The following is a 24,905-nucleotide window of genomic DNA, read 5'->3' as shown; positions in this document are numbered from 1 at the left end:
CGCTCGCTTCCCTCCTCCTCCTCCTCGTCCTCCGATCCCCTGCTCTCACTTTCCACGTACTACCTCATACTTTTCTTCCATCTCTCATTATAGCCGTCCATCTCATTTACACACTGTTCAGAATGAGTCATTTACCGTAATTCCACTTTTAATGTAGTAATTTTTGGAAGTTTAGCTCAGGTTATTTGATGCCACAGTAAAAGCCGGTGTATACTTATGAAACCTTTGTGTATTCCTTACAACTTTGAGACAGTCCAGGCGACTGTCATTAAACAACTGGATTGGTCCCAGTGTGTCTGGGACTAGATCCCTGAGTGTTTTCTCACTGTGTGTGTTCCTCAGAGGAGAGAATGAGAGACTAGAGAGATGTGGATACAAAGAGTTAGGAAGGGGGGGCAGAGATACACTATGGAGAAATGACCAGACAGGAAATGACCTCCCAGAGAGAGCGAGGGGCTTCCCCATGGGTTGTATTTCTCTCCCACAGACACTCACTCACACACACATAGAGCTATAATGTCTGATGATGTCTACCAACAGATATGCATGAGAAAGAGGCCGGTCAGGGATTGCTTGTAGTCCGTGCTGGAAATGCAAAGAGCTGCAGCAGTCGTGCATTAGCTCAACTCTGGAAAACATTGCATCACTTGAATCTCATAGGTGCTTGGAAAAGGATATGAAAGAGTGTGTGTGTTTAACCTTTTGTGCTTGAGTGAGTTGTGAATGCATACTGTTACGGTTGAAGTACCTCTAATCACAGGCCGAACATTACCTGTTGCAGGCGAGTGTGTCAAAACCCAGGTGAGCTGAGGAGTAGAAATAGTTAGCGAAAAGCGATGTATAAACAGTATAAACAGTCAGCTAACAATAAACAGTTGACAGCATTTGCTAAATGATAAATACTTGTAGCAGCAAAAAGTGATGGATAAATAGCTGAAATAACTAGCTTCAAGTACTGGATAAATAGTTGAAACAGCTCAAAGTCATCGATGAATAATTTAAATAAAAAAGGTTAGCTAAATGTAATTGATGAATAGCAGAATTAGTTAGCAAAAAATGCTAAATACATAGTTGAAACAGCTAAAAGGAAAAGTCGACAGGAAACAGGAAACAGTTCACAGGCTTGTTCGCTAAAAGTAATAAATAAATAGTTCATACAGCTAGCTAATAGTAAGCCAATGGATAAACAGTTCAAATAGTTAGCTAACAGTAATAAATAAATAGTTCATACAGCTAGCTAATTGTAAGCCAGTGGATAAATAGTTCAAATAGTTAGCTAACAGTAAGAAATAAATAGTTGAAGCAACTGAAAGTAATGAAAAAATGATGAAAACAGTTTAAATTAATGGATAAAGAGTTGAAACTTTTCGCTAAATTCATCAAAAAATAGCTGAAACTGCAAGAAATCATAGATACATCGTTGAAATAAGAAAAGTATTGGATAAATAGTTCAGTTAGCTGAAAGTAATGAGTAAATAACTAAAAGAGTCCACACAAAGTAGCCTCATCCATAAATATAAATAGTTGGCTAATTAGCTCGCTAGAAATAGAGTGAAACAGCAATAAGTCACTGAGAAACATTAACAGTTTGGTAAAAGTAGGTGGATAAACTGTTCACCAAATCTAGGCTAGAGGATAAACAATAAAACAATTACAGAATTAATGCATAAATAGTTTAAATATTAAGCTAAAATCAGTAAAGAGTTTAGCTTTAGCTTAACAACAGATAAACAGTTGCCAAAACTGCTCCTGAAACTTCCTGCTCCAGCATGAATTACAATCATCATTCAACCATGGAAACTATTGTAGCAATGTACTTATACTATATTTTAAGGGTGTCAAACACTATCCATTTAAAAACAGTTGAAACATGCCAGGTGGTGCAGGTGAAGGGGGGCTGGAGATCTCCTGACTGTTGAACAGAAGACCGAAAAAATTGGGAAACCCTGCTGTAGGATTTGTGTAGACCATGTCAGGGATTAAGCACTCTACCTCGTGTTGGCCATAAATGTGCAGATGTCTTGGCAGTAACACTGCAGGCTTTCAGACTGGAACCGGAACATAAACCTTCATGAGGGCTCCAGTGCAGAGAATCACTCTTCTGTCTGCAAAAATCTGAACATTCACATGCTCCACTCGTCCTGCATTTCATACTCCACTTTCAAGTTTGGAGATCTTTAACTCTGATTTGGCACCTCTCCTCGCCAGTCTTAACACACACACACACACACTTCACGACCCGAATTCCTCTTGTGCAAATGTGAACCATCTGTGCTCCTTATGCGGCCCCTGCAACAAAAGGCGCGTTAATGAGAGAACTGTAAATTAGACTACAGTTAGGCTGCGTGCTGATGCTGTCTCCGCTCTGCTGAGTGCATGCAGGGCTGTGGATGTGTTACCGGAGCTGTGTGCGTTGTCTATGCTGGGTAGAAAACCCCCCATCTGCCCTGCATGCTGTTTAATGAATTATCACAGTTCTAAAGAAACTGTGCAATCATGGCTTCAAGTGGTTTGCTCAACTTGTTGTATGAGTAACTCTGCTTTGCTGTTTCTGAGATCTGAAATCTTTCGGGGGTTCTCTTGGGATTCCGTGGGAAGGAAATCTTCCTGTCTGCTTTGTCCATACCAGGGATCCGATCCAGATCTCAGACCCCCGGTGACTGCGGGGGCGCGCAGAAAACTCGGTCAAAGGGTTCCTCTCCCTCCTCTTCCTCTCACAGTCCTCTGCTTGTGTGTTTCATTACCTGCGTGCACGCGCAAAAAAACTCTGGATCTCGTGCGTCAAGGCTTGTGCACATCTGGTTTTGGCAGGGTCGCAGAGTTGCGGGGGAGGGACTACTTCACCGAGTGTGTGTGTTTGTGTGTGTGTGTGTGTGAGTGTGTGTGTGTGTGTGTGTGTCAGCGCCTGAACTCTGTAATTCGCAGCAGATGACCACTTGTGGAGGCTTCACTGGGGAGGTGAGACAGCACTGGAGCGCGCTAATCTGCTCTGTGGATGATGCTGCTGCTGCTCAGTGATGGAGTCATGTACTTGAAACGTGCAACACTTTCCAAAGCAACTGGTGAATTATGGAAGAGCCGGTCTCCAGCCTGACAGACGAGAGGGGCAACTGCACCTGAAAGCGAATGCCGGATCCGACTGTGTCTGTGCCAGCCGCGCTGTGGCGATGGATACCAGCAATTTCCTGGCGGGGATCTGTTTTATCCTGCTGTCGCTCAATGGGTTTACATCGTCCTCACCGGCGATGGACTTTTGTCCCGACCGCTGCGACTGTCAGCACTCACAGCACCTCATGTGCACCAACCGCGGATTGCGCACTGTGCCAAAACCCGCCGCACGGGTGCCAGAGGACCTGCTGATCTTCAGCCTTGGGGGTAACTTCATCACTAACATCTCTGCCTTCGACTTCACACGGTACAGTAACCTTGTACGGTTGAATTTACAGTACAATCAAATAGGAAATATTCACCCAAAAGCGTTTGAGAAACTCTCAAAGCTGGAAGAGCTGTATTTGGGACATAATCTTTTATCAGCTATACCTGCTGGGACTTTACAACCCCTGAAGAAATTAACTATTCTCTGTGGAAATAACAATGACATGAAGAAAATCACACCGGAGCTCTTTTCCAACTTGGATAATCTTGTTAAGTTGCGCCTGGATGGCAACTCAATAGAAGTTTTGCAGGATTCTGTTTTCAAAAGTTTGACTGGTCTACATTATCTTCATCTGGAATCCAACAAACTGCGGCACATTCACAGGAACGCGTTTTCTAAACTAACCAACCTGCGCTTTCTGAACTTGGCGCACAACAAGCAGACAGCCGTGCGCAATGTCCTCACTTTTTCCCAGCTCAGAGCTTTGACAACTTTGCTGCTGTCCGAAAATGAAATCCAATACATCGGAAACCACGCCTTCCAAAATCTGAAAAAGCTCTCCAAGCTTTCCCTTAGCAACAACAGAATCTCTCGTGTGGACACCGGCGCCCTGAAGGGACTGTCGAGCCTCAGAGAGTTGCTGATTGACGGCAACGAGCTGGTGGAAATCCCCGCCGGTCTCCTGGATCCTCTGGAGCGCATCGAGCAGCTGGACTTCAGCAGCAACCGGATTTCCAACGTGGATTCTTTGGCTTTTTCGAGACTTAAACACCTAAAGGTCCTGAAGCTGAAGAACAACCTCCTCACCAGTCTTTCCGGTGACATTTTTGCCCTCAACAACGTGCTTTACAACTTGGATCTCCATGGCAACAACTGGACTTGTGACTGTCGCCTGGAGGAGTTGAAGAGATGGATGACTGCTGTGCATTCTCAGGGCAAACTGTTGACTGTATTCGTGCAATGCCATTACCCAGCAACTCTGAGGGGGAAATATCTGGACTATGTGAACAGCTCCCAGCTGCAGCCCCTTGGGAACTGGACCCATTTGTGTAGGAGTCAAGCTGGGCCTGAGGAGAGCCGGGGAGGGGGTGTGCTTGTAAAAGTGGAGGGCACAGAGAGAGGAGAGGCAGATGACACAAAGCCCAAGGATGGAGAGTGGACAGGTGAAGAGGGTCCACTGGAGAAAAGTGGAGTACCACATGGAGAAGTGGAGGAAACACAAGATTTGACAGAAGAGAACCAGGATGAAGTGTTGATGAGGAAGAAGGAGGGAGAAAAAAGGAAAAGAGAAGGGCAGGAAGAAGTGGAAATTCAAGGAGACCAAGGAGGTCCAGAGGTGGCAGAACCTTCATCTTTCCTGGAAAAAAAGAAACTGAAGAAGGAGTCACTCAGCCAAAGATCACGACCTGCTGCAGAGGCTGCTGGAAAGCGAGCCAAAGGGAGGCGGAGGTCAGATGCTATTTCCAAAACTGATCCACCAGCTAGTCCCACACCAAGTCATGAAACAATCGTCCAGCTGACTACTGCTTCTCCTGTCCAGGCAGGAGAGAAATTCGATCTCCTGAGGTCAGATCAGGAGGAGGGCCTGCCTGTTATCACAGATCCATGTGTGTTCAACCGCCACTTCATCACTAATGTGTCAGTGGATGAGGTGACGTCCAGTACGGTCACAGTCTACTGGACCACCCGGGATCATCACCGCTACACACCAGGACACGGGCCGGGCTTGGCCGAAGTCCACTACCGGGTTCTGTTTGACAGGTTCGGCACTCCGGATCGTTTCCCCCGCTACGTTTATGCTCGTGGCACAGCTCGCTCTGTAACCCTTCGAGAACTCAGCTCCGATGTGACCTACATGGTCTGTGTGGAGGGAGTGGTTGGAGGGTCTGTGTGTCAAGTGGCACCTCGGGACCACTGTGCAGGACTGGTCACCCTCCCTGAGGGGTTGAGCCGTGGAGCCACTCTGACCTCTGACCTGCAGCTGGTGACGGTGGCGACGCTGGCAGGGAACGCGGTGCTGCTGCTTGTCATCGGTGGGGTCTGGTTGGGCCGGAGCCTGAGGAGGAGGCTGCAGAGGAGGAAGTCGGCCGTGCACGTGCGCCACATGTACTCCACCAGGCGGCCGTTTCGACCCGCCATGACGACGGCCTCCGTGTCCACCGACTTCACCAGCTACCAGAGCAGTCGGCCAGCTCGCCTCGCACCACTAGAGGAAGGGGACCTCATTGAGTTCCCCTGTGAGCGCTTTCTGGACAACAGCAGCGCTCGAAGAGACAGTGACATGCAGAGATTCTCTGACTAGAACCACAAAAACTCAAAACTAACTAAAATGTTGACACTGTACAACAGAAAAGTATGTGAATTTGTTTCTGTTTCTGTTTTTGGTTTAGCCTTTAGAATACAAAATCCTGTCAGTACGTATGGTGCAGTATCACATTTAAAGTGTGGCCGAGTTTGCGACTGCAAACAAACCAAGTCAACAATACCACGAGACAACTTCTTTCTTTAAAGTGACTGTAGAACAGCTAGAACAGCTTTTCAAGCCCTTTTCAGACACCAGAGGAAATCCAATCCCTCTGACTTCCTCATCCTGCTTTGTGCCTTTCCTCTTTCATTTCCTTGCACCTGTGAGTGTTTCTAAATGTGTGTTTTGTTGTGAGCGCGTACGCATGAATGTTGTACCACTGATTTCAACTATGGTGCTAATACTGAGTTCACAGACATTATATTGTCTCATATTTGTACAGTATGTAATGATGGCTGCTGGGTGGCAGGAAAAACACTTGTTTTGTACCACATGTATCATGTTTTATACTTTTTATATGGAACTTTTTTATAATTTTGCATTACAGGAAGAAGTAAAATCCCCAACAATGTGACTGATTTGTCATTTGAGTGTTTGTGAATGATTTACTTCTGTAATAGGTGGTGTGTGGCAAATATGTTTTTGGAAAAGTACTCTATACTGTATAAACCTAAAAATATAGGCTTGAGAATAAGATATTTATGCAAGGATTGTTTGAATTCACCTCTTAAACGCCACATTATCATTCACTCACTGAATTTTGGGTCCCTTAATGTTGTTATAAAATGTTTCAGGCCAAGGAGGGCAGGTCTGTCTTTTCAGAAATATAATTTGGCATGTGAGTGGGAGTATAAAATATGCCATGTACTGCTAACTTTAGCTTTAACCCAATAGATTTCTTAAATATTCAAATATAGAGCAAATAAGTGGAAGGCTTTGGAAGATAATAACAATAGTATATCAGAGAAGTATGTGGGTTGCATGCGTGTCAGGATGAGGTCTGGCAATAGTTAAGCAGTCCCCTTGTTTGAGTCACCAGGGTGGAGTGCCTCCCACATTTAGACCAAATCACACACGCGCACACAAACGCAAACACACACACACACACACATGCATGCAAACTATTTTCATATCACCAGACAGTCAAGACGTCAGACATTAAAGCTGCTGTAAAAACATTCAGCACTAAACAGGCGGTTGTTTGCAGCTGGCGCCAAAATAATGTCCTTATATAGTGAAAACTTTACTGATATTAATTAAATTGTGTTTAAAATAAAGAGGAAAGATCATTTTATTAGCATCTTTGTCTAATATATATTGAGAAATACTCATGTCGGTGTATTTGCCAAATATAAAACAGACTATGCTCCAATTTGTTGGCAGCTTTATGTTCATCCACCACTAATAAAAGCTGTCACTAGATGGCAGAATAGACCATACTGTATGTACAGAATCCAGCTGATAATAACTGTAGTGTCATTGTTCACAGCCACTGGCTTACCACAAGAAAAAATAATGATAGAAAAATCACAAGAATATACCAGAATAAGTGTTTTTTATTATTATTATTTTTGCATTAGATTTACAGCGATTGTCATCATCTTTACGGTACAAAAAGTGTCATTTAAGTGTAAATTAAATTAAACTGACAGGGACTGAGACATCAAGTGCAGTGAGAGAAATACTATACAATCATGTTTTAAATGGCTTTCCAACACTGTTGTGGGATTGATAAGAGTTTTATGTACAAGACTAGGAAAATTCAAATCTTAAAATAAACACTTCTGTTTAAACTTGAAATATTTGTTAAAAAAAAAAAAAAAAAGAAAGTATTATTTATGCCAAGCTGCCTGTGATTCAAATTAAAGGCATAAAGTGTGCACTCGCAGCTGCTCCATTAAAAATACAAACTAATATATAGGCTTTGTTTTTCAGAATTAGTGCAAGATGTAAGAGCAATGAGACGTGTTAGGATATGTGCATAGCCAGTGGGTAGCAGGCAATGGTTAGACTGATGTAAACAGAAACAGACAATTTCTGAATAAACACAGGATCCGGTTGCCATGTAACCATCACAGTTTTAACAAGGCTTTCACAAAGGATCTTTTTTCTTTTAGCACCTCGTACGAAAGATGAAGCTACAAATGTCTCTCAGTGTGTGTTTCTGTCTCTTCTCTTTAACCAGAAAAAACCTATCTGGTTCATATGTTTCAGCTGTATATTGAGGCCTAGTGTCCAGGCTGGGGGTCGTGCCCTGTGTCGCCTCCAGCTGTTGAGGAGGTGGAGATGCTGTTGTGTTGGATGGCTTGCAGATGAGCCCCAGGGCGTGCAGGGGGGGGACTTCCTCCTGGGCTCACCCCTGCAGCTGGACACAGAGACAGCTGTCAAAGTCACTGATAATGTGTGGATTGTCCGTTCTCGGTGGGTGGGATTGCGAGCATGGATGCTTCGTCTTGCATTAAATAAAAACCCGTTACAGTTCAGATTAAATGAAAATATCTCTTTTATTTTAACAAGTGAATACTGTACATACAGGTAAAAAGACAACAATAGAAATATATGTATATAACACATGCCAATATTGCATCCGTCTTTGTTCTCTGAAGCTCTTGAAACATAAAATCTGTTTTCTTTCAAGCCACAGGGTGCAGTTTTTAAAAAAAATATATCGTTAATTACAGGTCAGCTTTCGTTAGTGTTGCACATTAACTTAAGCCTGCCTGGAGTGCAAGATGGGCATGTTCTGCATTTTGTTCCCTGCTTGCTTCATGCAAGGCACGACAGCCAACGCTAGTAGCATTGCATACCAGGGAATTTCAAACACCATCAAGGTCTGGTTCATTAAAATTGTATGACAACAGATGGGGTAAGACACTCCTTTAAACTGGAGAGTTAAGAGTGCAGTGCTTCCTCCTGATTGGCTCTCCGTAGGAATAAAAGTGCATTGCTAACATTTGAAGACTGTGGGGTCAAAAGTAGAGTTATTACTCTTAAGTGCTGTTCAGTTGAGCTCTGAAAGACACACTTTAAGGTCCCTTTGTGTAGAAGAGTGCTTCATCATAGCAAGAAACATGTAACAACGGGGTATTCCCTCATGTGCACATATAGGGTATAATGTGTCTGAATTATACCCGCCCTGGTGGATGGAGATGATTGGTGTCGGGCATCTGGAAAAGCTGGTGAGTTTTCTAGACTGGGGTGCAGGGTGGAAGGGGGTTTTACTCACTGGGGTACCCCTGTGCCTCTCTCTGCCGAGCGGTGACAGGACAGTCCTTGTGGGTGAGCAGAATCTGCTTCAGTTGACCCACCTCTGACCTCAGTGACGTCACCTCGTTCTGCGAACACACAGAGAAAATGCTAAGCGTCACCCAAGTGCAGATTGTGTTGGTGTGTTCACTTGTCTGCGTGCAGAGCATATCCCACCTGTAGCTGCAGGTTTGTGTGCGTCAGCTCTTCGGCTTTCTTCTCCAGGGATGACACCCACAATTTCCTCTTCTGTCGGCAGCGCGTGGCTGCAGCCCGGTTGCGTTCCAGAAACTTCTGCCTTCGCTCGTCGGGGTCCTGCTCTGCCGTCCTTCTGCGACGGTTGTTGCCTCCCCCACCTCCACCACCACTGCAGCTACCCCCTGCCAGCACTGCATGCTGAGAGTGGGAGGGCTGCATCTGTTGTGAGACTGGTGATAACTGCAAACAAAAACACAAACACATAATCTCACCGTGCACGAACGCTCAAAATATAAGACAAATAATCATTAAACATCAGGGATTGTACCTGCGCCGAAGCAGACAGAGGAGGTGCAGGAGGCGAGCCCTGGTGCAAGTGTGAAGGCGGTGATTGGTGAGCCTGAGCGTGCGGTACATTCCCTGACTGGTGAAGCTGGTGGCTGTGGCTGCTTCCCAGGTGCTGTGGAGGAGGAGGAGGAGCATGGCATCGCTGTTGGTAGGCGAGGGGTGGAGCTGGAAGCTGTGGATGATGAGGATGATGGTGGTGAGGGTGGTGGTGCTGTAGCGGAGGTGCCTGGTGACGCTGTGGCATCATCTCCATCATGTGACCCATGGACGTCACAGGGTTGTTGATGGTGATCATGCCTGGGTGGTGCTGCTGGTAGTGGTGGCCCATCGTCTGCTTGGATCTCTGAGTGGAGACAGATACAGAAAAAAAAGAAAAGGGACTGGATTTATAATTGCTTTTCTCTATATCTATTATAAATATAAGTATAGATATGATGCTCTATGCTAAGCAACTGAAGTGACAGATGTGTAGGTTCATTTTGAAAAAAAGATTTTAGCATTATTGAGGTCACGGTTCAGTTGTACATGTCATTTCTTTAAGAAAGATAAACACCAGAGCTTCACAAACTGACATTTCATTATAATTTGTATATTTTCACATCATTTCGTCTAGACTGCACATTCCTTCAGAGTGGAAAAATATATGCAATCAAATTCAGCTCTCAGATAAGTCAAGGTCTGGTGAACCAGTTATAAGCTACATGTCCCAAGCATGCTGGGAAATACAGCAAACTCTTCAGTAACGCTGGGCGAGAAGCACGCTATTATGAGCAGTTTTTTGGTATTAGTTTTATGAAACATGATGTTTTTATTTTCAGCAAATGACATTTAGTTGCTAAAACACAATGAATTTAAGACAGCCTAAATTTATCCTTTGAATTTGGAGCTGAGTTCTGTAAAATTAGATCTCAAACCTGATTCCACTGACAAAAAGTAACAACTCTATGGGCAAACAAATTCAATCAACCTCCCTCTAAAAGGCTAATTCATGTCTGTTTCTAAAGGAGGGCAGTTATACCAGAGATCCTGCAAAGCTTTCAACCAGCAGAACTATGATGAATGGATAATAGCTGAAGTACTGGCCACCAGATTAATCAAATACAGATACAAATCATTGCCCAAGGAAGATTTTCCTCTTCTGTTCTATGTCTTATTGTGAACATATTGTATTCTAAGCATGACAACACACCTGACATGGCCATGATGTCACTGAACAAACAAAAGCCCTTCAGTCTCATACGAAGGCCTCAACTTGGATTTGGCCGTACTTTTACAGGATAACTCTGTATCATTTTTATTATGTATAAACATTTTCCACTTCTCTATTAGTAGGTGTGGTGTGTTTAACACCAGCTAAACTTGTGACAGCACTTTAGCTCTGAATCAGCGGGACAAACCTAAGTAGACTTTTCCCACAGTATCCTGCATCCACATCGCATAATGTCTGAAAATGAAAACACTTTTCAGCCAAAATCTCCTACTTAAATGCATCACTGCTGTTTCTGCTAATCATCCACAACTGTGAAGACAACTGTTGATGACGGGGATAATGTGTTCCAATAAATGCTGCCGTCTGCAGCTTGATACCTTCACACTTTATCATTCCCGCGTATCATCTGACTAAACAGACTGTACGAGCTAAATTAAACCTCATCTCACCTTTCTCCTACACTCAGCAGAGGAAAGCGAGCGAGAGGGAGAGGTCATGTTTGGAGCATGACATCACCCCACCACCCCCTGATTACCCCCCCAGCAATATTGCTATCTGTTCCCTGTTACACAATATTTCTTTAAGAGAAGAAGCAGATTTTTTTTCTCTCTCGCTCTCTTCACCATTCAGCTACGAAAAGAGGGAGCACATTTAGCTGGTGCCAAAGATGAGGTCATCAAGCTGGCTGTGCCAGCTTTACCAGCCAGCCAGGCTGCCAGTCAAACACACAAGCACAGCCACACACACACTGAACAGGACGGGACACGAGTATTTCAGTTCTGTTTACTACATAGAAACACCCTGACACTGGGGCCGGTGATTACATCATGGGTCTCCTTGGCCTGGATGACACACCACGTTGATATTTCTGTCTGGAGGGATCAGTGAATGAAGACACAAAAGTGTACATGAAACACTGATCCACTTGTCAAATGTTTACTTTTCCACTTGAGCTGAGCGCAGCGTTACTGTACAACACAGGCATGTTAATACACTTTCTGTGGTTGTGAAGAAGCAGAGTCCTGTTTCACCCCTTAGAAATGCAAAACACTACACCTGATGACACTAAATTACAATGGTATAAGTCTGAAGAAGAAGTCTTGTGTGTGTTGTTAGAGCCTGGTTTTAGGGTTAAGGTTAGAATTAGGTTTAGGTCGGGGTACGGGTTGAGGTTAGTCATTTAGTTGTGCTGGTTAAGGTAAGAGACTAAAGAATGCATTATGTCAGTGAGTGGCTTCACAAAGACAAAAGTACAAGTGTGTGTGTGTGTGTGTGTGAGTGTAAAAAGAAGAGAGGTTCAGATTTGAACCTGCGACCTGAGTGGCTCTGCAATCTGAAACCACTTTTCATTTGCCGCTCTACATACAAGCTCTGCTACAAGAAGTCATAACCCGTGTGTGTGCGTGAGAGAGAGCGTGTGTGTGAGTGGACTCGGGGCGATTTCACAGTTTTCCCTTTGAAGTTGCTTTTGATAGCACGCACGTATTTAACAATTCATACTACATGCGCCTAGAAAGAGGAAATGTAAAATTTACAAGGGAGAGCATATTGACACAAGGAAAATAAAACAACCAAGAAAGTCAAGGAGTGCATGTAGATTGTGACTTCCTGTGGTCCAGACCTGTGTGTGTGTGTGTGTGTGTGTGTGTGTGTGTCTCTGTGTGTGAGTGTGTGTTGAGAGTGTAGAGTTACACTCTGTTTCCTGTCGATCCTGATTAGAAAGGAATAAGCCAAAGGCAGAAGGTGAGGTAGGGTATGTTTGCTGTTATACAACTACTTTGCCACTAATAGGGTCTTTGCGGAAAAATCACACATATTAAACACGCAATCAGTGTCTTCTTTAAATCGCTTCTTAAAACCCATTTTTATAGCCTTGCCTTTATTTCATCTCGTCTCTTTAATTGTCTTTTATTCTGTGCTATGGCATTTTGGTGATTTTTGTTAATATGCTTGTATCACCATTTCCTCCACTTTTTGCTTCTCTGGTTTCTGTTTTTTGGCTGGGTTACTGTTCCAATATTGTCTTCTGAATATCCTCTGTTTTGGATTGCACATCAAAGCACTTTGTAAAGTCTGTTTCTAAAAGGTGCTATGTCAATAAAAGTTTTCATTATCACTATATACAATATGAATCCTCATCTACCCCCTTCATGATCAATGATGCACAACTAGTGTTTTTTAAAATTTTGGCAACCTTTGAAATTGTTCATAGCTGTTTGCCAGCACAAATTATCTAATATTAGGGAGCAGATCCGCTAATATGCAGCTTTATTTTTAAAGTACAGACAAGAACAATGGAATAAAAAGTTAAAGGAATAGTTCGACATTTTGGGAAACGTCCTTTAATGCTGAATGCAAGCCATTACCCCCTTGACAGATAATACAGTGTCCCCAAGTGTCGACTTAATCTTTTTAATCTTGTGTTTTCTACTATTCACGTCAAGCAATAAGGTGATAGTCTGAGCCATAGGAGCCCTGAACGGATCCTAAAGATGGTTGTTGGGTTGGACAGTTGTGCTATACGTTGTCCCAAAGTTTTGCAATGTTGTTCGGAGTCATGTGACATGTTGCTTTTGGTTGAGCAATACAGTGTGGTTTAAAATTACAATGTGTTGTTTAACTGCAATGTGTTGTGTTAAAGTTATTGCTGTTGGTACTTGAATGTGTCCATATATGTGCACTAGTATGTGGCTGACTGTCCGATATACTCAGCATGTAAAACACATGCTAAATGCATTGATGCTATCCCAATAAATTTACAATCCTGATCACTAGATAGAATCAACTTTGATTTGAGGTCTTTTCTTGGATGATAGTGGTCTTGCTAATCTTGAAATAGCATTTAAATCATTTTACTGGTGGTTTTGATGTAACATTTTGACAGTACAAAATAAGTATAATGTCTGTCTTTTTATATGAATAAACATATAGAAACTTTCTTTACTGTTTATATGAGAGTCATATAAAAGTTTATGCATTAGTTTGAACAAAAACAGAACAAATACTTTTGTTGTAAAATGCAAAAGTACAAGAGTTTAACTTCCCCCATGGACATCAATGATTTTAAATATTCTGGGCTATATGTTTGATAAATATTGGACACCTTCATCTGATACACTAACATAAAAGCTAGCCAGCAGTAAAATGTATTATAATCTGTCTGAAAGGCTACCAAGCTGGTCTGATGTTTTGTTATGCTGTATTAGCTTGCTGTAGCACTAGCTAGCTAGCTCAAATTATTAGCAAGTATCAGCTAAGTGTTCTCTAAGTGTGTTCACTTATACATCCCTACTGTGTTCATATTGTATTGATTTTCTATATTCACGAGATATTTTAAAAGAAATTATACATGGTTCTCAGGGGAGACATCTTTCACTGGTTTATCGCTGTATCTCATTTTAATATATCGTACATTTTCTCTCTGTTGGAGTGCCAGGTGTGAAGACTGACAGGACTTTCATGTGAACATATGGCAAATATAAAGCTGCAGCCAGCACCTGGTTAGCTTTGCTTCGCACAAACACTGGAAAAAATAAGAAACGTCTTAATTTGTGAGTTTTACAGATGTTGGATAGAGTAAGGCTGGCTGGGTCCCATTGTTCCCGGTCTATGTGCTAAGCTAACTAGCTGCTAAGACTAGCATCAATCTTCTCATCTCAGTCTCTGCTTGAAAGCAATTAAGTGCATATATGAAGAGTTAATTTGCAAAAACGGATAACTCCACCTTCACAAACTGTCAGAAAAACCACTTTTCCATCGTCTACCTGAGACTATATTAATCAAAATTAAGTTATCTCTGTTTTTGTTATGTCATTACCACAGAGTCAAATCCACTCAACTTTAGTTTGATTGATATTATCTCAAGCAAACAACAAAAAAACAAGTTTACTGAAAAAATGGGGTTATCTGTTTTTGCAACTGAACTCTTCATGTGTCACATCAATGTGTCCCTTTAATACTGCAACTGACAGCTGACCCTCTGCTTCAGCTGCATTGGTATGAGTGTTTTAAAAGCCACGTATGTTGTTGGCACGTATACTTGTAAATTGCTGGAAAAAGGCTATTAAAATAGAAAAACTAAAAAGAAAATATGAGTGCCTCAACCGGACTGGTCGGTACCTGAGGCGAGGAACAGGACGGGTTGTGCACAGGAGCTGGTATGCCCATTACACAAGACATCTGCTTTTCTATCTGAAGGAGATAAAAAAAAGTTGACACAAAAATAACCTTTCAGTTGTGATAAAAGAAAGCATCAACATGTATGTACATAAACCTCAAGTATAAAGCGTTCCCTCACAAGGTCACATCCATCTGGAGTTTGACACATTTTTGATTTATTCATCCACAAGTGCGAAGTGAATTTTCCTGTCAACCAAGAATATTTCTAACTCGGGGATCTTGACCACTTTGGCCACTATACCTGCATCCATAAATCATGAAGGATGCATGTGAGCCTGAGCATGACAAACATTGTGTCCCATACTTACAGCCATGTGCTGAGCTGATGCTCCTTGCATGGCGGGGTCTGGCAGTGTGCCAGGTAAGGATGCTGGCAGAGGTTGTCTGTGTCTGTTCCGCATGTGGAGGAGGCAGGACAGCGGCCCGGGAACCGGCCTGCGGTCAGTCGTACAGAGAGAGATAGAGAGGGAGACGGGTCATGGCAGGGAGCTATCCACAGCTAAAGTTTCACTAATGAGGTTCAGAGAGAGGTGCCAGTTGAAACATTTATAGCCGGGCCTTAATGGCAGACGGAGGTGGGACTGACTTATTTTAAACGGATGGTTCGGTTAAAATTATAAATAATCAAAAAATTTATAAATTCATGCAGTTTTTGTTTTGTATGTGGAGATTGTTAGACATGGACGATGCATTCAGAATGTTTTCTTGACAGTAAAATAAACTTAAGAAAAAGGTTGACCACATGTTCACAGCTTTAGTGTCCACAGCTGAACAATAAAACTAGTCACTGATTTATTTATTTTTAAAGATTTTCACAAGATAGTCCAGTGTTTTTTTTCCCAGTCTTTCGTTCTTTCTTTCTTTTTTTCTTAGTTTTCATTTTTTAGATAAATATAAATATAACACAGGGTTATTTTAGATACCTGTTGTGGGATAAAAATGCACAGGTAGCAGAAAATGGAAATACACAATGTAATGCATGAACCACAACTGTAAAATTTAAAAAAAAACAAACATTAATTTAATATAGTTCAGTCATTGTTATAGATTCTCTCTCCACTTTCCTGCACTTGTACTTTGAGTGTAATTCATCTACCAAAAATGAGACAAAGCACAAAAGACAAAGTTCAAAATGAATTGGACTGATAGCGTTAGCAACAACATCATCACTGTGAATCATTTTTTTGGCCACCATTGTTGTGTGAAATAATTGTATGCATGAAAGTCTGGTGTTCTAACAGTCTTACTTTACTTTTTTTTTTTTTTTAAATCAACAGCAGTGTGTCTTTCTTGAAACGTTGTTCTGGTCACTCTTGATAATACAAAGACACCACAGATTTCACTGGAACTACTTTCTACTGAGGAAATAGTCCCAATAAAAACAGTTCACAGTATGTTCTGTTCCTCGTCCAGAATATTAGAAGCTCTGGAAAGAGATCCTGCTGTTGAACTTTTTGAATGCTGTGAACACCGCAATCTCAATTCCACTGAGCTTCACTGTTTTGGGATGGGAGGAGAAAAATCTGAGGTGGATGTGTCAAAACATTGGCATACAAACCTGAAACTATCTGCATAGCTGCAAACCGCTAGAAGCTAGTGAGAAAATGCGCTTGAGGAAAAACATCCGCTGAATGACAAAAGCAACACAGTGTTATTGTATGTGAGAGAGACGTGTATACAGAGGTTTCAGATGAAGCAATGACACTGGAAAGAATGATGAGGTGAGCAAACTGGAAGAAAACAGAGATGTGGAAAAAAAAAAAAAAAGTGACAGCTTGAGAGGGAGGGGAGAAGCTCAGGGATCACAGCGGGGGACGCAGAGACCCGGGGTGCCATGTGCTGACCTAACCGCTCTGGCTCTCGGCCAGTCGGCCAGCGTGGGCCAGCGTGGCCGCGCTGAGGTCATCAGCAATGATGTCATCACTGAATCGAGGGTATGCGACCCGCTTAGCATACAACAAAGTACAGACAAACCAAAACAGCATTTCCTAACGTAACCACAACAGTTGAACCGGGCCAACAGCCAGACACTCAGAGACCAGGTTGCTATGGAAACCGGTGGTAAACACTGGGGGAAACAGTCAGACACCCGATCCATGGTTCATTTAGCAACACTTAGCGGGTTTCACTGACTAACATGCTGTCTGGATTCAGCTGGCACTGATTTATTGTGCCATAATCGACTGTCAGCCCTCTCCCCTCTGTCCTGTCATGTCCTGTCTGGCCCTGGACAGATGTTTGGAGCTTATTATGTCACTGGCTTACTTCTGGTACCTTGACTCATCTAATCAACTGCAGAGATGTGACAGAGGCTTTGTTTATCTACAGTACATGTTACAAGCAGAAGTGATTTACAGGCCAGTTGACAGGAAAAGCTTTTATTTTTGTAAGACTGATACTGGGGATAAGACAAAAGCGCACGGAGCAACAATAATTGTGAACTTTATTGTGTTTAATACAGAAAAAAACCTTCAAAGATCTGTTAAAAAAGTTCAAAAACTCTTTTGTAGTCTTTTTGAGTGAGACGTTATGGTGGGAGGTTGAGAGGTTTAATTTCCTGAGAGTGGAATCAAAAGATCTCCAGTTTATTCTAGCTAGAAACCTTTGTGACATGTTATTCCACATCTCTCACTCCTGTGATTTTCTTCCCATCTCTGCTGTCTACTTTCCAATAAAGGAATAAATGCATAAAAAATATTTAAAGACAAGAAATAATCATCATGTCTAGAATGTAATAATGACAACCCTCATTTAAAATTATTCTGTGATAACTATTGTGAGTAGACACAAGATAAAATTTACAAGAGGTGAAATATCTCAAGTGAATGTTAGTGTTTGCAGCTAAAAAAGAGTAGGAATATTTGAATTAGTATACACAGATGGGTAATTTTGTTCCGGTGTTGTCAACCTCAGGGTTGGGTCCCCTCTAAAGGGTCACAAGATAAATCCGAGGCATTGTACTCACAGAGCAAGAAAAACCAAAAAAACTGCCACAAAAGATTGGAGGAATAATATAGTTTCATGTACTTTTTCTTAATGATTTGGTCATTTTTTGTGTTTTTTAAGACCTAAGCAGTTTTTTTTTGTTGTTTTTTTTTTTTATCGAACCGATTAAGAGGGACGGAGGGAAGGGTTCAAAGTGATGGAAAAAAAAATGAAATAATGTTCAGAAAATTTTTTAAAGGGAATTCTGGATAATCCACAGCCTTAACTGTGAACTGCTTTCGATGGAAAATTTCAGAGGTGGACATGTCAAAACACTGGCATGCAAAACTATTCAGCAATCCACTAAAAGTAAGTGAGAAAAATGGCGTTGGATAATGTGGGAGAAACAACGCTTAAAATACAAACAAAAGTGTCCAGTGAATGGAAAATATTTCAAAGGAATTTGGGGAAAAAATATGATTAGCAAAAGAAGTGAAAATGGATGTGCGAAAAGAAGTTGTAGTCTCAGTTTTAGCACTGGCTTAAGTGCTGATTTAAGTGTGTGTCTTCGGATATAGAAAGGTTACAGAAAAACACGATAATGCATAAACAGTTTAATTCTGTTTTAGTTGTGATGCTTTTCATTTTAAACATAACTGTACTTAATTTGTACTTTATAATAGGTGAAAATATTCTTAATGAATCTTAAATATCCTAAATAAATCTAACAAGTGTGAAATTTGCCAGAATTTTTTAATGAGTAAATGTTGCTTATACAATCAATAATATGTTTCCCAGTACAGAGTTACAGACGTGCTTGTATTTTCAGTGACAGTTACAGGTACTGCTTTCATTGTCTGAAGTCTTAAATATAGCATAATGTTTCTTCATTAGCAGCTTGATGTAAATAAAACTACTGAATGTTTAATTAACCCCACAGGGTATCGGTAATAGGAGACTCTGAGAACTAAGTATCTACTGAGTTTCACAAATCCATAGTTGAACTGTCAGGAAGAGTGGGAGCAGCTGCTGGGAGCTGCTCAGATGAAAGACAGGAACTCCTCTAATCTTTCTGCTGAACGGGGTGATAACCAGGGAGCCATGGAAGCTGCCGAGGCGCTGAGAGACTCCGGTCTGGGTCTGAGTCTTTACAGACACTAACAGAGGCGGTAGCCGGGTGCTGGGGGTCCTTGAGAGTGAGTGGGGGTAATGCAGCAGTTCTCCGTCTCTTTTTTGCGAGTACTTTGTTCTCTCAGTAAATTGACATTTGATTTTTTTTTTCCCTCCTGTCTCTCAGTTCATTAATGTAGTGATGAATTATGCAGGAGGAAATGCCAGTCCGTACCCGACAGAATGAGTTATAATACGTCCAAAACAGGACGGGCAAGACGGGGTGAAGGGGAGGAAGAAAGAGCGAGGGAATTAGGAGGAAATGTGTGTGTGAATGATGGAGAAAATAAGTCCTGCCACATGCATGAAATGATGAAGTAAGCTATGTATGTACGCATGTGTGTGTGTGTGTGTGTGTGTGTGTGTGTGTGTACACCGAAAGTCATGCTCACCCTGAGTGTGTTAGGGTGGAAGGAGCCTGGGTGATGACCGATCCAGACTGGGAGGAGGACAGAGCTTGCTGGGCGGCCAGGCTGCAGCTAGGGGCCATCATGGGGTCGTGTGTCTGGGGATGATGCAGCGCATGGGGTTGGGGATGATGCAGCGGCGGCTGGGGATGCGGGTGCCGAGGCTGGGGTGGGTGCTGGAGCTGAAGCTGGGGTTTGAGCTGGTGCTGGTTCATACAGGACGGCCCATTTTGAGAAAGCGTCTGTGGGTCGAAGCGGGAGTCACAAACAGCTGGGACCATTTTAAAATAGCAGGGTTGTATGTGATTTCAGTCACAGTGTGTGTTTTACGATCTGAGATTATGGTGACAGTGATATCTGTGTGTGTGTGTGTGTGTGTGTGTCTGTTTGTTCAGGTGTTTGTGTGTTAGCTGTTTAATTTACAGGGTAGAATGTGATCGCCTGGTGTGTCTTTCCTGCAGCAGGTCAGATGTCTGCTGCTGTCTAATTGGGTCTGACTGTTTTTTTTCTCCCTCACAAACAAGTGTCATTCAAAACACAAACTTGACAGACCTCCCAAGTAAACTCCTTGCGACAATAAAGCACACACCCGACTCTTCCTTTGTGTTCTTGCTATATATCTGCAGAGGCAGTCAGAAAAAGAAGAACAACGCTGCTTAGTTTCGTACATTTCTGTAAAATATACCTGTTTGTTATTTTCCTCTTCTTGTGCTTGAAGAAACTCTTCCTCTATCTCCTTGAACAGGCCAACTTCTTCACAGTTCTGCAAAAATCGTGTTGGCGTTGGAGTCTGGTCTGAAAACATTCAATAAACAAATGGACACAGAAGAGAGAAGAAGCAGGTTTAAAAAAATTAGCAGACATTCGTGTATTTCTGCCCTTTTGCCCCGGCGGCGTCTGTTGTCTCAGCTTATTTGCTTTCTAAATCGACCGTCGCCTTGGTTGGTCGTGATGCGAAACGTAGAAGCGAGTCTCCTCTCAGCCGAGCTCTCTGTCTCTTTGTCTGATAACATCAGTCTGTCTCTCTGAGCCGTCTAAACATCCAGGGGTCAGAGGTCAGCTGGGCTCTTTGTTTTGACATGAGATTTCCTGCAGGAGGCGTGACAGGCTGCAGGACAGAGACGCAGGCAGAGAGACCCATAGGGAGAGTCTGCGAAGGCTAGATCTCATGCTGATGTTTACATCCAGGCAGACAGCTGTTTCCATGGTTACAGACATTGTCGTGTGACTGTGTTTTCTGACCGCGTGACCCCGTTGTCGGTGCATCACGGTGGTGTGAAGCAGAAATGCTTGATTTACGAAGTTTCCTGTTGTGTGACTCACGTTTTTTCAGGGGCTTTTACATTTACAAATTGATGTCCTGGCACACTGTTGTATCTGTATATTAATTGAAAAACAAGTCCCCACAGGACAATTTGTTTTGCCTTCAAATAGCTGCAAATCTGTTACATTTAGCATCTCAGTGAAATAACAACAACAGCATTTATAAGTCGCTGTTATATTCAGTGCAGTATGGTTTCAGAATGATTTATAAGTCAGATTTTCTCACACTCTTATTTTTGGAATTACAAAGCATCTAAATCAGTGTTTAGACAATCACAGGACACTCACTTATCATCAGGAATTATCACAGGATAACTGGATTCTCTTTAGGTTAACAGGGTGACCCTGTTATCTATTCAAGAAAAATTCAGACTTGAGAGAAGAGGAAGCAGGTAAGAACTGACAGGTTCAGCCTGAGTTGGCTGGGATAGACTCCAGCCCCCCCGTGACCCTAGTGAGGATTAAGCAGTATATAGATGATGGATGGATGGATGTTGTGAAAATTCATTGTTTTGATGTGCATTCAAGCCAATATGCTGAGCTAAGTGTGAGTATTTGTATTTCTTTTCTGTCTTTTTTAAGAATAAGCTGGATATGTTTGGACTATTTTAACATGAATCACTTGTGGTATATATGTACAGTACTCTCCTATTGTAGTGATAAATAACAGCAGCTGTTGTATGATTTTCGTATACATTTGCAAAAATTTTCAGCATATGTCAAACAATGATGCACATAATAACAAACTGGGGTTTTGCATCAGGCGGTAAAGTCAGAAATACATGGTTACATCCAGATCATCTCTTGTCTCCCTTTCTTTTGCCCAACGTCCAAATAAAGAGTGAAATATTCAAGATGATGTGCGCTAAGCCCTGAGCACCTCCTCTGCATGTTTTTAAATCAAAGTGAGCCTTGTTATCTGTATGTTCGGTCTAATCTGATGGAGTATACTGTACATGTTGCAACGTGAGCAGCTCTGTTTCACCGCACAGACTATCTGAGGGAAGGAAGCCTGTATCGAGCTTATCTGATTTCATACTGTATAACATATCGTCATCATTTTTTCATCAAGCACTGATCCCGAAAAGGGGTCGCCACACACACGTGCGTCTACACAACAACCGAACACATTGGCATACAGCAGGTTTTGACCGGTGACAAAATAAAAGAACAGAGGGTGATGCGATTATGGCGAGGTAACAGCCGCTAATTGAAAGTAACACATCCAAAGAGGACTGTAGAAACCATGTGCACAAACTCCTTATGAGAAGCTTTGTGGTGGATGCAGGAAATAAAAATTTGTGGTTTTCTGTGCCGGCCTCACCTGTAAACGCTGTGTCCGTCTTTATGGAGGGGAACTTGAGGGTCATCTCATGCTTGCGTCCGTGTATGATCAGATGCTCCTCTAACTGGAAGCGCTGCAGCACACCGACAAGAGTGAGAAAGACATGAAGCAGCTGCATGACACATGGGATGAGCTGCTCAGTCAGATCAGCTGATACCTGTTAGCTGACTAATCAGTCATAACGCTCTTAGTCTTTTAAGAATTTTAGAATATTCATCATGATACATCCAAGAAAAAGTACATTTATCAGCTTGCTCATGCATTATCTTCACTTTTATCTCTTGACCACATTTAAAAGGTATGTGATCACTGCTTTCCACAATATTCAGGCACTTTAATTCACACAGTGCAAGTTTAACACACACACACACACATACTGCATCCAACTGACCTGAGAGCAGCCTGGGGCGCCGCATACATAAGGCCTGTCCTGTTTGTCATTCATGTCATACACAAGCCTACACAAACAGAAGAAGTGAGAACAACATATTAACCGGGGGAACTATTTCCTTTGGCTCACAGTTGGGATGAGTTCATTCAGCAGGCAGCCTGTAGCTCTCGGTTTTATGTTTGTATTTACACCAGACACAGTGCAGTCAGATAAGTCACACACTATGTGCCTATTATCATGTCTTTATTGTGGAAGCTGTGTGTAATGAGATAGTCGCCACAGATGATGGATGCTTCACCCTGAGACACAACATTATCTTGAGGAAAATGATCCCTTTGGTGCCAGCGGGAGTGCAACAGTCTTGGATTCTGAGAGCATCACTCTAGGTATTCATTTTTATTAGGGCGAGAGCTATAATACATACAATCTGTTTGTGTTTTGTTATTTTCCCAGCCTTACATTACTCATTACTAATAACATGTAAGCACCAGAAGGGCATCAAAGTCTTACAGCATCATGATCTTCAGTTTTCATGGTTATTATGTAGTGAAGTGCTAAGTGCAGTGTGATTGTTTCAGCCTGCAATTAGGCTTTCATCGGAGCATCAGCTAATAATACGAGCGCGATGAAAGGATGAACGATCACCATGTCTTACATCAAGCGATCATAGGATAAAAATATCAACACAAATGCAGAATAGAGCACAATGATAAACCAACCTGACCCAGCCGGCTCTACGGTGGAGACATTAACCTAGTCATGGGGGGTAATTATGACTTGTTTGAAGTGCTGCTGCTGCTGCTGGTCCTTCATTTTCCTCTGAGCGCAAAAGACGGAAACCCTCCCTGACCTCAGGCATCGCTGTCACCAAACAAGTTTCCCAGAAAGAAGACCCACAGATTGTCCCTTTTGTGGACTTTTTTTAAAATCTTCATATTCATATTAAGCACATGATTGAGTAATATCCCTGCTTCTGGGTGGAGATGATGGTAATGAAACGTGTGGAGGGGACAGTGAAGTGATGTTATGGGAAAGAGTGAGAGCTAAACAGAGGAGTAAGGAAAGAGAGGGCAAAAGGACATGCTTCCATAAGAAATGGAAAGTGTGCGTGCATGTGTGAGGCTGGTGGGGCGGGTGGAGAGAGTGGCATTAGGGTGATGGAGAGGGGAATGGAAAGGGCAAGTGGCAGTGAGAGAGAGAGAGAGAGAGAAAGAAGGAAGAGGAGGAGGAGGAGGAGGAGGAGGAGGACACAATGAATGGAGGAGAGAAGGAATGAGGGTGGGAGGCAGCGGAGGGAGGGCCGCACTGTAGGCTTACTCCTCCTGACAGGTTTGAACCTGCCTCAGCCCCCATTTTCCAACCCCTGGCAAGTAGAGGTGACTTCATAGGTGTGTGTGTGCTACAAAATAAAATGAGTAAGCAAGTGTCCACAGTGCCCCAAACACAGGCGGATAAGAAAATTGGTAAAATGCATTATCAGTTTTTAAAAAAAGAAAAGAAAGAGTATCTTAACTGTGCAATGTACTCTTTACAACTTACATGTTTGTTTGTTTTTTTTTTGCTATTACATAATCTGCTATTTTATGGGTACATTGATCATTTAGCCACCAGTATTTCTTGTTTTTAACCGTTTTATCTCTCTATGCCACTTTCCGTAGCACTGGTAACCCACAAGATTAGCAGACTCAGCACATTCCCAGCGAAACCTTCTGTCAGAGCGGTTACATCAATGCACAATGACATCATCCCTAATGCATAAATCCAACAGACAGACAGACAGACATGTTGTCAATTCAAGACGGATTAATGTCCCCGTTGTTTTGGGGAGGGGGGAACTAAATTATAAGTGTGTTTCCCGCCTCTTCCTCTTGAGATCATCACAGCAAACACAATGAATGAAATAACACACAACTTTGAGTAAGCCATCACCTGCGCGCCACAATGCCTTCCTCCAAAACTTTACTTACTATTTCTTTAAGTTCCCCATGTTCGGTGAAAGAATCAGGACAAGCGGGGCACGCAGACGAGGAGCTCATTCAGCCCAAATAAAGCAGCGGTTCTGACCAAAAAACCCTTCCAGAGCCCGTCTGCGTCTCAAGAACATGACCCGGTGCGTTTTGTTTCCTACCGCTGCGTAAAGCAACCTGTCCGACTCATAAACAAGGCCGGCACAGCTGTACGGAGAGTGCTGTCACACCCCCCAAATAGACAGTGCCCCGCTGATGAGACTTCACCGGGACAGCCAGCCAACAAAAAGTTCCGCGTTAGTCTTCCAGCACCGTTAAAAATTCATAATTAAAAAGTGAAGTTAAAGCTAAAAAAAAGCACTTTCGGCCAGACTGTGGTTAGCGAGACTTGAGCGGCTGCAGCGGAGTTGAAAGTTTTGTGAATGAAAGTAAACGGCTTACCTCCAAGTAGAGAGGGACGAGCGGCGCTCCAGAGAGGAACCACGTTGGACTGGAGCGAGATTACAATACGATCT

General features: G+C 42.6%; 2 protein-coding genes across 5 annotated transcripts; one reads left to right on the top strand and one right to left on the bottom strand.

Annotated features, from left to right (window-relative positions):
• The first annotated feature begins 2,885 nt into the window (after positions 1-2,885).
• tril (TLR4 interactor with leucine-rich repeats) lies at positions 2,886-6,259 on the top strand. Its single transcript, XM_008301122.1, has one exon. It carries the CDS (start codon positions 3,168-3,170, stop codon positions 5,676-5,678), a length of 2,511 nt encoding a protein of 836 aa, XP_008299344.1. The 5' UTR covers positions 2,886-3,167; the 3' UTR covers positions 5,679-6,259.
• Positions 6,260-7,219: 960 nt separating this feature from the next.
• LOC103371703 (cyclic AMP-responsive element-binding protein 5-like) lies at positions 7,220-24,905 on the bottom strand. 4 transcript variants are annotated; one of them, XM_008301118.1, is made up of 11 exons: positions 24,832-24,905; positions 22,424-22,490; positions 22,012-22,105; positions 20,050-20,159; positions 19,350-19,606; positions 15,171-15,297; positions 14,803-14,874; positions 9,454-9,816; positions 9,105-9,365; positions 8,908-9,016; positions 7,220-8,046 (listed from the first exon to the last, which is right to left on the bottom strand). In XM_008301118.1, the coding sequence occupies exons 2-11, from the start codon at positions 22,475-22,477 to the stop codon at positions 7,910-7,912; spliced, it is 1,584 nt and encodes a 527-aa protein (XP_008299340.1). In that variant the 5' UTR covers positions 22,478-22,490; positions 24,832-24,905; the 3' UTR covers positions 7,220-7,909. The 4 variants fall into 4 exon arrangements, with proteins under 4 accessions (XP_008299340.1, XP_008299339.1, XP_008299341.1 ...); XM_008301117.1 differs by lacking the exon at positions 24,832-24,905 and adding an exon at positions 24,391-24,759; XM_008301119.1 differs by lacking the exon at positions 24,832-24,905 and adding an exon at positions 24,391-24,759 and having other exon boundaries at positions 7,220-8,040.

The sequence above is a fragment of the Stegastes partitus genome, unplaced genomic scaffold (assembly GCF_000690725.1).
Source record: "Stegastes partitus isolate 25-593 unplaced genomic scaffold, Stegastes_partitus-1.0.2 Scaffold1631, whole genome shotgun sequence".
Taxonomy (NCBI): Eukaryota; Metazoa; Chordata; class Actinopteri; family Pomacentridae; genus Stegastes; species Stegastes partitus.
Note: the sequence above shows the minus strand (reverse complement) of the source record. Positions and strands in the feature narration are given on the sequence as shown.